The sequence below is a fragment of the Hyperolius riggenbachi genome, chromosome 1, assembly GCF_040937935.1.
Source record: "Hyperolius riggenbachi isolate aHypRig1 chromosome 1, aHypRig1.pri, whole genome shotgun sequence".
In the NCBI taxonomy this organism is placed as follows: domain Eukaryota; kingdom Metazoa; phylum Chordata; class Amphibia; order Anura; family Hyperoliidae; genus Hyperolius; species Hyperolius riggenbachi.
Window position 1 is genome coordinate 279,850,586 of NC_090646.1, and position 12,602 is coordinate 279,863,187.

A 12,602-nucleotide genomic window follows, 5' to 3' on the forward strand; every position below is an offset into this window, starting at 1 on the left:
AATTCCACTGCCTGAAATATTAGAGGGAAGGGCCTATTGCCAAATGTTCATTAATTGTATGGGCACAGAATAGCAAGACGGCAGCTAAACAGCAGGACAAGGCTGGGAGCACAGGCATTCCTAGAAGTGTGTAGCCATTGCTGAGAATACAGCAAAATAACTTCTGCATGATTCACGCTCCCATCCATGGTGAGACAGTTTATATTGTTAAGAGGATCTCAAAATTCGTGTGGAAAAAGGGATACATTTTCTGCTAGCACAATATCTTCCTTTTGGATTAACAAAGAGGACCACATAGTCATTTTTTTGTAAATAAGAAACGACGTATGCTTCTTACTTGCATTGTCTTCAAACTTCCAGTTAATATTTATAAAAGTTATTGAACCGCTAACCTATTATGCAACCCTGTACAATGGATAGGAGAGACATTACAATGTTAATGTCACACATGGACATTACAGCGTTAAACAACGGTACACAAAATAGTGATACAGCAATAAAAAATGCTGTGCAGATTGAAAGGTAGGGATAAATTATACAAGATGATTCTACATGGTGGCTGATAATTGTTCTTATATTATGGTAGAGACATTGGACTGTGTGTATCGCAAGGATTAAGGTTCATGCCCTTGATGCTTTTTTTTTTTTTTTTTTTTTTTTCATGTTTTTATTTTGTGGCAAACTGCTTTTCATGACACAGATTTGTTAAATGATGTTTCACGATGCAGGCTGTCCATGGCGATTGTTCATTTTTAACTGACTGCCATATTGGACCATATCATGGAGGATCATTCCGATCCCCACTGACTTTCATGGTAACTTGACACGATGGCTTACACAATAGCTGTGCTGCATGTGCTGTGTTATGGAGGGGTGAGCAGGATTGTTGATTAGTAAATGAGTGGCATCCTCCAGCACGGTGTTAATGTAGGCAGTTTACTTTGCATTTTGATTGATCCTAATGTAATATTTGAATTTTAGATGTACAGAAAAACAGTCCAGCAAATTGTTCAGAACCTGATACGAAAACTTGCTGCACTGAGTCAGTATGAAGAACTTATTGCCAGAATCAATGCCCAGTCTGCAGACCGTATGGCCATCCTGAAGAGCAAGCCGCAGTCCATACAGAGAGATATCATCAGTATCTGTAGTGACCCCTATACCGTGGCTCAGCAGCTCACTCACATAGAACTGGTAGGCTGCAGCAAATGCTATAAAAGTTCTGTGACTGCTGTAGTCTGTGTGTGTTTCTAAATGTCCTGCTTTGCATTACAGGAAAGGCTAAGTTACATTGGACCTGAGGAGTTTGTGCAAGCGTTCATACAGAAGGATCCATTAGACAACGAGGTAACCCTAATGCTTTGAAATAAAAATGCACGTCATTCTTATCACTGTTTGAATTATTTGGTAACAAATCTGGGTAACAGTGAGAGCGATGGGTCTGTGCGGTGTGAGGTTGGTCGGCCCCATTTTTGTACCAGCAGCCTCTGATCCTTAAGGGACCAGAGACTGTACTCAAGTGATTAAAATGCACACACACACACACACACACACACACACACACACACACACACACACACACACACACACACACACACACACACACACACACACACACACACACACACACACACACACACACACACACACACACACACACACACACACACACACACACACACACACACACACACACACGTAAGTTACTTTTTTTACTATGTTGCTGTCACTTATAGTAGGTAGTGTAAATCTGACTGATCTGTCAGGTTTTGGACTAGTCCATCTCCTCATGGGGGGATTCTCAGTTATTTCTTTATTTACAAAAGCACTTACTGAACCGCAGTTGCTCAATCCAACTGCTAAAATAGTGTGCAACAATTAGGGAGGCTTGTTGACATCCTTGTATAGATCCTTTCCAGGGAGCTTGTAAAGAATAAAGGTAATACTGAAAATTTCCCATGAGGAGATGGATAACCCAAAAATCTGTCAGCTTTTTACCACCTACTGTACGTGACAGCAATATAGGAAAACAGTAATTTGTAGTGTATTTTATGGAATGGACATTTTTTGTTTACTGTATTTAAAAAAAAAAAATAAAAACATTAAATGGTGGTCCTTAAACCATAGTATGATGGCTTGTATTACGTGAGTTTTTTGTAATAGAAATTGGTAAGTGTCTAGCACTGTGCCCAGCTCACTGTCTTCATGGGGTTTGAAAGCTTTCCACCTTAGTTAATGTGAGTTTCCTGGGGGGGGGGGGGGGGGGGAGGGATCCAGTCTCCTGCTGTATCCCAGACCATTATTGTAAGTAAGTTTGCTTTTTCCCATAATTGAACCTTGTCTGCAGTACAACCATTAGATTGTGGGCTTTTGTTACTGATATTTTTTGATGTACCACTGCTGAAAATGTAAATTAATATTACCAATAATTTCAAGTACATACGTCTTGCACATGATCACATACACTGATGACATTGGTCTCAAATGATTATTTTCTAGTATAAGTGCAGAAAGAGAGTGACCAAGATTGCCTCTGACCCCTCTCGCCCTGCACACTCCATCTTCCATCACATGCCTTCAGGAGTAAGATTCCGGTCAATCACAACTAAACCTCTAGACACAGAAACCGCTTTTTATCTTCAGGCATTAGCCATACTTAATGCAGAACCACGCTAGAGCTGCTAGGACTTGAAAGTAATCAGCACAGAACTGAAAATAAACAATTCTCACCTTGCTTACTGCCATTATTCTTACATACTGTTCTTTTGACTTGTAATATACACACTCTGTCTTTGTATTGTTTTTGTTTGTGTTTGTTAACCTCCTTGCCGGTTCAATTCACGCCGGCAAGGAGGCCGCGCAGAACTTTTTTTTTTTTTTTAATTTCCTTATTTTTTTTAAATCGTGTAGCAAGTCCAGGGCTCGATAGATGATAGCCGCTGAGCGTCGGCATCACCCCTCCCACTCCAGCGGCCATGGCGACGGGGCGGGATGACGTCGCCGACGTCATGGGAATCCCAATCCACCCCTCAGCGCTGCCTGGCACTGGTTGGCTAGGCTGCGCGCGACGGGTAGCGGCGAATCGGCGGGTGGCGGCGGCGATCGCGTACCACGCGCAGCTAGCAAAGTGCTAGCTGCGTGTAGGGGAAAAAATTATGCAAATCGGCCCAGCGGGGCCTGAGAAATCCTCCTGCGCAGGTTACCCCGAGCTGAGCTCGGGATAACCGGCAAGGCGGTTAAGCAACTGCCAAGACAAATTTCTTGTAAGTGCAAACTTGGCGAAATTGTTTCTGATTCTGATAAGGCCTGTTTTTTGTTTTTTTGTTTCCAGGAGTTACAGATAGTGATTTTGATTCATGAGAAGCTTTAAGTATCATTCTCATTCCTTGATTGGTCTATAAATCTAATCAAAATCACACTGTTTATGGACCCTGTTATTGCAATGTAACAACTCGCCTCACCTTGTTTAATATAACACTATACTGGCATGAGAATTTGGTAGAAAAGCAAAGCTAGATCTGACTACAATCTGCATGATTATTTCCTATGGAAACAGGAAAGCATGGAGGAGTATTCGTCTTCCCCCTTCATGTTGGATTTTGTTGGCAGATGGCCATTTACATTTGCCCAAACAACTGCTACCCCCGAGCAGGGTTTGTTGTAGAGGACAAGTGAAATTTTTTTTTTTTAGAGGCAGAGGATTGCTGCCTGCTCTGACCAATAATGACTGGCTGCAGCAGTCGTTATCTAATGTTTGTACAGAGGTTACGATTACATGCTTTCATCATATTTTGACCTTATTTTGTTGCCTCGTATTTCTGGTAAGAATTCTGTATTTTGAGATGTGTATAACCTTTGTCTGAACAGAGCTGTTACAATAGTCGGAAAAGGACTCGGAACTTGGAAGCCTATGTAGAGTGGTTTAATCGGCTCAGCTACCTTGTTGCAACAGAAATCTGCATGGTGAGAGACATCAATGATGGCAACATTTTATTTTATTTTTTAGTCCTGTGTTTTGCAGCATTGTGACACTCTTTTCTTCCATAGCCTGTTAAGAAGAAACACAGAGCAAAGATAATTGAGTTCTTTATTGATGTGGCGCGGGAGTGTTTCAACATTGGAAACTTCAACTCTCTGATGGCAATCATTTGTGAGTAATCAACTGATAATTAACTACAGCAACTTCATTCCTTTTTAGAACTTTGGTTTCTATGCAGACATGAGTACACACAACTGACTAGGAAATATGGAAGTGGTGATAGACTGTCAGACCATGGAACGTCCTCTTCTGTGAGGTGGTTTAACCATTTACTGCTGGTTAGGGCTGAGCAGTTTGCTTTGTAGTTTAATCAGTAATCGGAGCAGACTAAACCCATCTTTCAGCAAGTTCTTCTTAGGGCCCGTTTCCACTTCACGTGTTGCTATGCGGAAACCACATTGCAACGCAAAGAAACTGCAGCCAATTCATGTCAATGGAGTAGTTTCCATTGACGCAAATTTACCTACGCAATCTGGCACGATGCAACGCGGGGGAATTTATGGCTAGCATGCTGCAGTTGCTGCAGCACGTTTTGTATGGATGACAACCGGAAGTACCTGCGGGGGGATGCAAGGCGATGCAGTGATCGCCTCTCATCCACAACGCTAGTGAAAACGAGCCCTTAATGAATTGGTAAACCTGGTCACGTCTGATAAGAATTTCCATTTCAGAAGAAAGGCAAAGTTGGTGACCCTGTTGGAGCAGTATGTAACTTACTGTACTATTGCAGATCACTGCTAGTCATTGTTACATGGTTATTACAGCAACACCTCTGCTAAATAATTCTTGCTTGGAGGAACGTGTGACAGGGCTGCAGTATTGATGTTGTCCCTTCTACCTATAGTGGGTTGATGCTTCCAAGATTCAGAGACTAAAAATAAAAAACCTTCATAGTCTCTTCATGAACTGGTTAACCCCTTGGGTACCATACTTGTCAGTATAGATGAGGCCTTCATTTGAACCATGTTTCAGACAGCATGCGTATTTATTTTCCAAAAATATCTCAAAATGGTGTGAAAGTGAGACTGCCTTGATATAATGCATGTGAATGAGTGCATATTAATTAGTTGTGTGTGGTCCGGTATTAGTTCTAGATGTGAAGTCTCACTCACTGGCCAGCCATCCAACCTGGAATGGCAGGTGTGCTGGAAAAATAATCCCGGACACCACAGGATCCAATAGTATTAGAACGTAGGAATCCGCACCACCTTCATAAATATATCTTCATTTATTGGTACAAAAGGACATACATTAAAAGAAGTTGCCCAGTTCTAAACCATACACACATCAATGCACACATATATACATGGAATGACCAATCAGAGAAGGTATACAAATTAGAGGACCTGATGGAGAACAGACCATCTGCATATACAGGCCAAACCCACATGCCAGCCAGACCTACTGATTGGCTGTAAGTGTCCCTCACATTAAGACACAATACTAACATATTTGTGACGATCCAAATCTCACATTCAATCTAAATGCAAATAATCAAGCAAAATGCAAATAATCAAGCAATCCCCACTGTTAAATTATGATGGAAGGCAGGAACGGGTATCAAACAAACCTGTAGTTACATCGGGGCCAAGAAGCTCTATTCCCGACAGCAGAGCATACTGGGAAAAAGCTGCCACCCAATCAGAACGACCGGAGGCGTGTAACAGTACCTAACTCTCAGCCCGCCGACCAATCAACGCAACGCCGACAGGATAATATAATGGCGTCATAGGTAGTATACTCACAGAAAAGCCGCCGACCAATAGAGAACATCATACAAGGCGGGACTAAAGTACGTCACATTAGGCGTCAGGCGTCATAGCAACTAAATGTCAGCGTCTCAATACTAAGTATAAAAAAGCCTCCGGCTGCAGTATTGATGTTGTCCCTTCTACCTATACTGGGTTGATGCTTCCAAGATTCAGAGACTAAAAATAAAAAACCTTCATGGTCTCTTCATTAACTGGTTAACCCATTGGGTACCATACTCGTCAGTATAGATGAGGCCTTCATTTGAACCATGTTTCAGACATTTTCCAAAAATATCTCAGAATGGTGTGAAAGTGAGACTGCCTTGATATAATGCATGTGAATGAGAGTGCTTATTAATTAGTTGTGTGTGTGGTCTGGTATTAGTCATGGAGAGAATCCGAAGACACAACAACAAAAGTTGTTTAGGTGATACCTTTAATGACTAACTGTACAAGATTCCTTTGCAAGCTTTCGAAACTTTGTTTCTTCTTCAGGCATGTTTCTGATCCAGTTCTGAAACATGCCTGAAGAAGAAACTTCGTTTCGAAAGCTTGCAAAGCAATCTAGTACAGTTAGTCATTAAAGGTATCACCTAAACAACTTTAGTTATGTCTTCAGATTCATATTAATTAGGGCTCACTACATTCTGTTTAGCTCCACAAGCATACAGGGGAGTGGTTGAAACTTGATAGGAGACACCAAAAATCCTAACCAAAACAGCGTTAAGCATTTAGGTGATATGTCCTAGTATAGAACAAATCCATATATCAACCCTAAAATAATATTTATCCTGAAGTACTGGGTGTGTGAAACATAACAATAGTCCTTTTCATGTAAATAGCTTGATTAAAGTCATGCAAGTTTTGATACTGATTAACTTCTTGGAAGGACCTTCTTTGTAACCTGGTACCTGTTTGATGTTTTGTACAGCTGGCATGAATATGAGCCCCGTATCTCGACTCAAGAAAACCTGGGCAAAAGTCAAGACTGCAAAGTTTGATATCCTGGAGGTACGTCATACTGTTGATATGAAACTGCTTCTGCTACTAAATAAAGCAGTTTTGGTTCTTAGAATCCACTCTTCTTAGTACTCCAGTGTGCTACGGAGCATGATAAGAAAAGCATAAGCATGAATGTCATTCCAGTAACTTGCCACTCTTCTAATGCACGTTGGATTAATAAAAGCATCAGTCTAATTGGGCTCTCTTACATAATATCCTCTTCTTTTCTCAAGTTGCTATAGTGATCTGCCCATGTCCTTCTGAGCTGAACTAGCTTTCAATTCAGTGTGCTGTTTAATTGTGCTCAGTCTTCCCCAAGTCTGTCAACTCCAATACATCGTTTGTGTGACCATTCATGTGTTTTCTATGGAAAATCATTGCATGCTTCTGTTATTGCAGCATCAGATGGATCCCTCTAGCAACTTTTACAACTACAGAACAGCGCTGCGTGGAGCAGCTCAAAGGTCTCTAACTGCTCACAGCAACAGAGAGAAGGTATGTCGTCCACACAGCTCAGCAAACGCATTCTGATGGAAGGACAGATGTTGCTATTGTTTACACATCACATCTGAACAATAATGGGCACAGATGGAGGCTAATGACTGACAAGAATAAAGGGGGGGAAATCAATATTCTCTTTACAACTAGTCTGCAGCTGGCAACTGCAATGAACAGCAGATGACAGAGGAGAGCATTGCACAGAGTGCAGCAACCAACCAGAAACCATTTTATACCACTTCATGCTAAATGGACGTATATAAATGTCCTATTTGTGTACTGGCTTGAAAGAAAGGGGGAGAACCGAGAGCCCAATATGGTGTAGTATGTTAATGAGGTGATGTCTGATGCAAACACACACAATGGTTTGGCCCGTACTCACGGGCTGCAAATGTTGCCTGTCGCCAGCACACGTGAGCGTGTGGGCGACAGGCCGGCGACAGCTTCTCGCCAGGTCCCTCCGCGTACACACGCGGAAGAGGGACCAGCGGCGAGGCGGAAGCTGTCGCCGACGTTCCTCCTCCCCCCGCCGGAAGCTCCATTTGATACAATGGAGGTTGCTGTCGCTAGTCCGCGTACTCACGCGGACTAGCGACAGTTGCGGGGGAGGTGCGGCGGCGACTGTCGCCATGCGATTGAAACTTTCAATCGCATGGCGACATGAGCGGCGGGCGACAGTTCGGGGTGCGCGTGCGTGCGACGGCCCATACTCACGGGCGACCTGTCGCCGCAACACGCGCGCGCCGCGTGTTGAGGCGACAAAAGTCCCTCGTGAGTATGGGCCATTATACTCACAAGGACGGGTCGCCTCCAAGGCAACCACTGGATAAGCAGGCGGGGAGAATTGTAACCTGACCCCGCTCAGGGTTAAGAAGTCGCTCTCTGTAGATAGAAGGAAATGGGGATACACCCCTCCACCAAGGGTGGACTAAACAGTTATGTGGTATAACAGAGGCGCCAAGTAGAGTAAAATTAGTTAAAATTGTTAAAAAGGGGGAAGTTTAAAGTAACATTTATTATGAGCTCCAAAAGTGCTTGGAGCTCATAATAAATGTTACTTTAAACTTGAAGTAACCTTCCCGTTGTCTGGCCATTTTTTCAGAAGGGAGGTGAGTCCACCCACTTCCCCCTTTTTAACAATTTTAACTAATTTTACTCTACTTGGCGCCTCTGTTGTTATACCACATAACTATTTGTGTACTGATTAGAGCAAATGAGATGTTTGATAGACCTCTATTCTGCATGTGTCCATCTGAACCCTTCAATGCATGGCGCAAAGTGGTTAAATCAGAACTTCACACAAGCATATAGTTTAATCTAGTTAGAAGTTCATAAAAAAACATTTATATATTTGAATTTTAGTGGACCATGACAGATGCAATGAAGCCTTTTTTTATTATTGATTTATATAGCGCCAGCTTCTTCCATGGCGCTCTATTACCTCATTCAAGGTATAATTCAGGGTACACACGATACAATTTCCTATCTGATTGTGGGGTAATCTGATAGGAAGTTGCATCGTGCATACATGTCCAAACTGCTCCTGATCAATAATGGAATTGATTTTTCCCATGATAACTTTGATCCCGTTAGCGAATGGGAGCAGATCAGTCATGACGGAAATAATCATCCAATTCCCGTCGATCAGGCAGGAAATTGCATCGTGTGTACCCAGCATGACTATGCAAAACAAACAGTTAATAATACAAGACAATGTAGAATTAAAGCTGTCAGGAACTACAGATTTTTACACAGGGGTGGGAGATACGTACACCTTACACAGCATTGATTGAGAGACAGAAGGGGAAGAAAGCCCTGACCAATTGGCCTTACAATCTAAAGGTTTAAGGGAAAGTATAGTAGGTGAAGGGAAGCTGTATATGAGCTTCTGCCAGACCCATTGGTTGGCATGTATGCGGCTACGGATATGATGTAGCAATAGTGTGTGTGTGTGTGATGACAAATTGATGTAGAGGGGGAGATTAGGTATAGGGATAGGATATATAGGTAGAAAAAAACATTTTGTAAAAATACCATTTTAATGGCTAACTGATGGAGTTAAATTGTGCAAGCTTTCTGGGATCTAGTCCCCTTTTTCAGGCATATTTCTAGATGTTAGGTGAAAATGGGATGGGATAGCGTCATAGAAAATGTGATCAGTGCCAGCATGGCCCAGAGGTTTGTAGTTTTCCCCTCAGAAGGTGGATTGTGGTACCCCTGTAGGAGAGTATGAAAAGGGTGGGAGTTGGGTTATTGGGGTAGCTGGGGAGGAGGGGAAGTAGATAGAAAAATTACATTTGTAAAGACCAATAAATATGAGACATCAATTTCTTGTTATCTGTTTTTTTGTTTTTTTTTGTGTTTGTTTGTTTTAAGTGGTCTAATTATAACTTGTGTCCATTTTGCCATCATTGCTCAACCAGGCGCATCCCAGTTCATTTAAAATGCCTAACCAGACTACACCTTCCAAGCCCGCTCATTACACAAGCGTGTGTATGCTGCGGAATAATCGGACTCTTAAAGGATGTATAATTCAGAGGCTGCAATGAAGCATGTCAGTTATGCTATGTTGGTTTAAAAGAATCTTGCTGAAAATGAGCATTGCATAAAGTTCAAAATTGTCTAGCTATGTAATTAAAATCTTCAGATCGCTCACTGTTTATAGGAAACCTGACATATCCACAGATGTTGTTTCCTGTGCATTAACTGCTAATTTGTTACCATTTGTAAAAAAACAAACAAACCACTTGTCTGTTTGTCAGGTAGTGAAGCGAAATACATACATTAGATTGCCACTGCAGGTACTATGTGTATTTAGATAAAGCACTGGTTGAGTATCTTCAGGGATTTTGCTCCCCTTATGGAAGTTGCCATGTTTGTAGGAACTGAGATTTTTCCAGGCTGTATTTTTTTTTTTTAGAGAGAACTGTTATATTCTGTTGTAATTGTATAACTCTCACATTAACCCTCCCCTATCTACACATACCGCTATCTCTCCCCCACCCATGCCTAACACTAACACTCCCCTGCACTATTGGAAACAGCTAATTAGGTCCTTTGAGAAATGCCGCTGGTAAGCGGCATAACTACACAGCTGGCGCCGCCATGTAATTTTCCTATATGGGGCGCAAAAATTAGCAGGCTTGAGTGCGCCATAATTGACTCATCCAGCAGGCACCTAATTTGATTGATCCTGTTCCAAGCTGCATACGTTTGCATGATAGCATAGGATCTCATTGACCATCATTGTTGGCCAATCACAACATGCTATTCTATGGAGGTGCAGGCTACACTGAGCAGCAGTCACATGTCTGCAGCTTGCATTACAGCTATGGCCACATTCCCTTTTTGCCATTACTTACGGTATACATTTTTTGGTTTCCATGTCTCTATATCGACACAACTTGTTGCATGCTTCTACTTCACCCCTACAATGAAAATGTTGATGAGATCATAGTATTTAACGTTGAATCACTTTACTTATTATGAAAGGTACAGTGAATACAACATTCATGTGTCGCCTGCAGCGTACATATGCACTGTGAGTTTCTGAAAAGCCCAGCCTGGTGACCTCTTACAATTCCCCATTTCTGCTGACTCCCTCAAGTCAAATTGTATAACGGCTAGCAAGTTACTCCAGCACTTTTTTTGCTTTTTATATTTATAAATAAAATATCAATCTTTAGTAAGTGGGGCTTATTTCAAAAACGCTGTGTCAATTTATTCCTGTGCTTTGGGCAGCAGCCAAACTGCTTGCTGCACAGCATCCATTTAGCAGAGGAGCTGTTCAATATTTAACCACGTTTATGCCTTGCTGTCATTTTTCAAAGACCAGATGTTGTGACTGTAAGAGGGTTTCTACCTGTGGCATTGCTGCTGTAAATGTTCTGCATACATCCATCTCTGTAGCCTGTACTGTGTGGATCCTAGTCATGGAAATCTTTCTGCTTTGTTTTCATATAGATTGTAATCCCATTCTGCAGCCTGCTGATTAAAGACCTCTACTTCCTGAACGAGGGCTGTACCAGTCGCCTCCCTAACGGACATGTGAATTTTGAAGTATGTATACTCTGCACTTCTGACTGACTTACATAGAATATACAGCTTCTTACTGGGTGGCTGCAGGTGTAATAAAATAGGATAGTGTACTTGTTAAGGGCTCCGCCACTAACACTGGAGACCAGGGTTCAAATCTCACCTCGTCAGTAAACCAGCACCTATTCAGCAAGGGGTCATTGGGCTACAGTCGGCCCCTAACACTGCTACTGCCTATAGAGTGCCCCTTAGTGACTGCAGCTCTGGCGCTTTGAGTCCATCAGAAGAAAAACGCAATATAAATGTTATTTGTCTTGTCTAAAATTATTGATTGAGCAATAAGTCATTGCAAAGCTCATAAAACTATCATAGCCGGTCAGATTTCACCTTGCTGGTAAAAAGCTGAATTGTGATGACTAATGCTGGACACGACACTTTGCTCTTTTCTATATCAATAAGTGTTATAAATTATTATGCTACAAGGAAATTCATGGACAAGTGCTTATTGCTGTCTTATCCTTGTTACCTGGCCTGTGACACCTTCAAATATACATCAAACAATTGCTTATATACACTTTACTTGAAGGAGACTGGCATTCTTCCTGGCTGTTAGGTACTTTCCATCTTGACATAACTATAATAAAACTATTTTCATTGGCCAGTGAGGAGGTGTGGCACAGCAGGGGGAGTACAGGTAGGCTTCCTTTCTGATCAATGACTGGATTGGAGAGTCAATCAATACAATACGCCTGTATGCTCTGTAATTGTTGGTCATTTCCATTGTCCTTTTTCTCCAGTATATAAGATGCTGACAGGTAGAACTGACTAGAGAGATTGCTGGAATCCTTAATTTAACCACTTTGTCCTCGACGTATAAAAACGTCAAGGAGGACATGCGCGCTCACGCGGCCGATCTCACGGGTGCACGCGCACTCCCGGCCGCAGATTCGTTAGCTCAGGAATCAATGTATCGGGCTATGGTGCCCGATCACTGATTCCTCTCCCCCGCTGAAAAAGCGACAGCTTCTCTCGGAAGCTAGCTTTTTCTGAAGCTATGTCCCTCTAAGCGTACATTATACGCTTAGAGTGACGTCATGTAAACAAACTCAAGATTGCCATCTTGTGGCCAAAAAGTAAAACTACATCTAAAAGTAAAAAAAATTACAATACACAAATATTTCCCCAAATAAAACACTATTTATATCCCACCCTCCCAAAAATGCCCACATAAAATGTTTAATAAAAAAAAACAAAAACCTTACTATAAAAAAAAACAC

At 41.9% G+C, this 12,602-nt stretch overlaps 1 protein-coding gene across 2 annotated transcripts in view; it reads left to right on the top strand.

The window, feature by feature from the left end:
* RASGEF1B (RasGEF domain family member 1B) overlaps nucleotides 1–12,602 on the top strand; it is a 274,935-nt gene that overhangs the window by 256,617 nt on the left and 5,716 nt on the right. For both annotated transcript variants that reach the window (XM_068271137.1, XM_068271136.1), the window contains 7 exons: nucleotides 982–1,194; nucleotides 1,276–1,347; nucleotides 3,868–3,963; nucleotides 4,048–4,150; nucleotides 6,722–6,801; nucleotides 7,192–7,287; nucleotides 11,254–11,349. In XM_068271137.1, coding sequence (XP_068127238.1) covers nucleotides 982–1,194; nucleotides 1,276–1,347; nucleotides 3,868–3,963; nucleotides 4,048–4,150; nucleotides 6,722–6,801; nucleotides 7,192–7,287; nucleotides 11,254–11,349 — 756 coding nt within the window. The remainder of the gene's footprint in view (nucleotides 1–981; nucleotides 1,195–1,275; nucleotides 1,348–3,867; nucleotides 3,964–4,047; nucleotides 4,151–6,721; nucleotides 6,802–7,191; nucleotides 7,288–11,253; nucleotides 11,350–12,602) is intronic.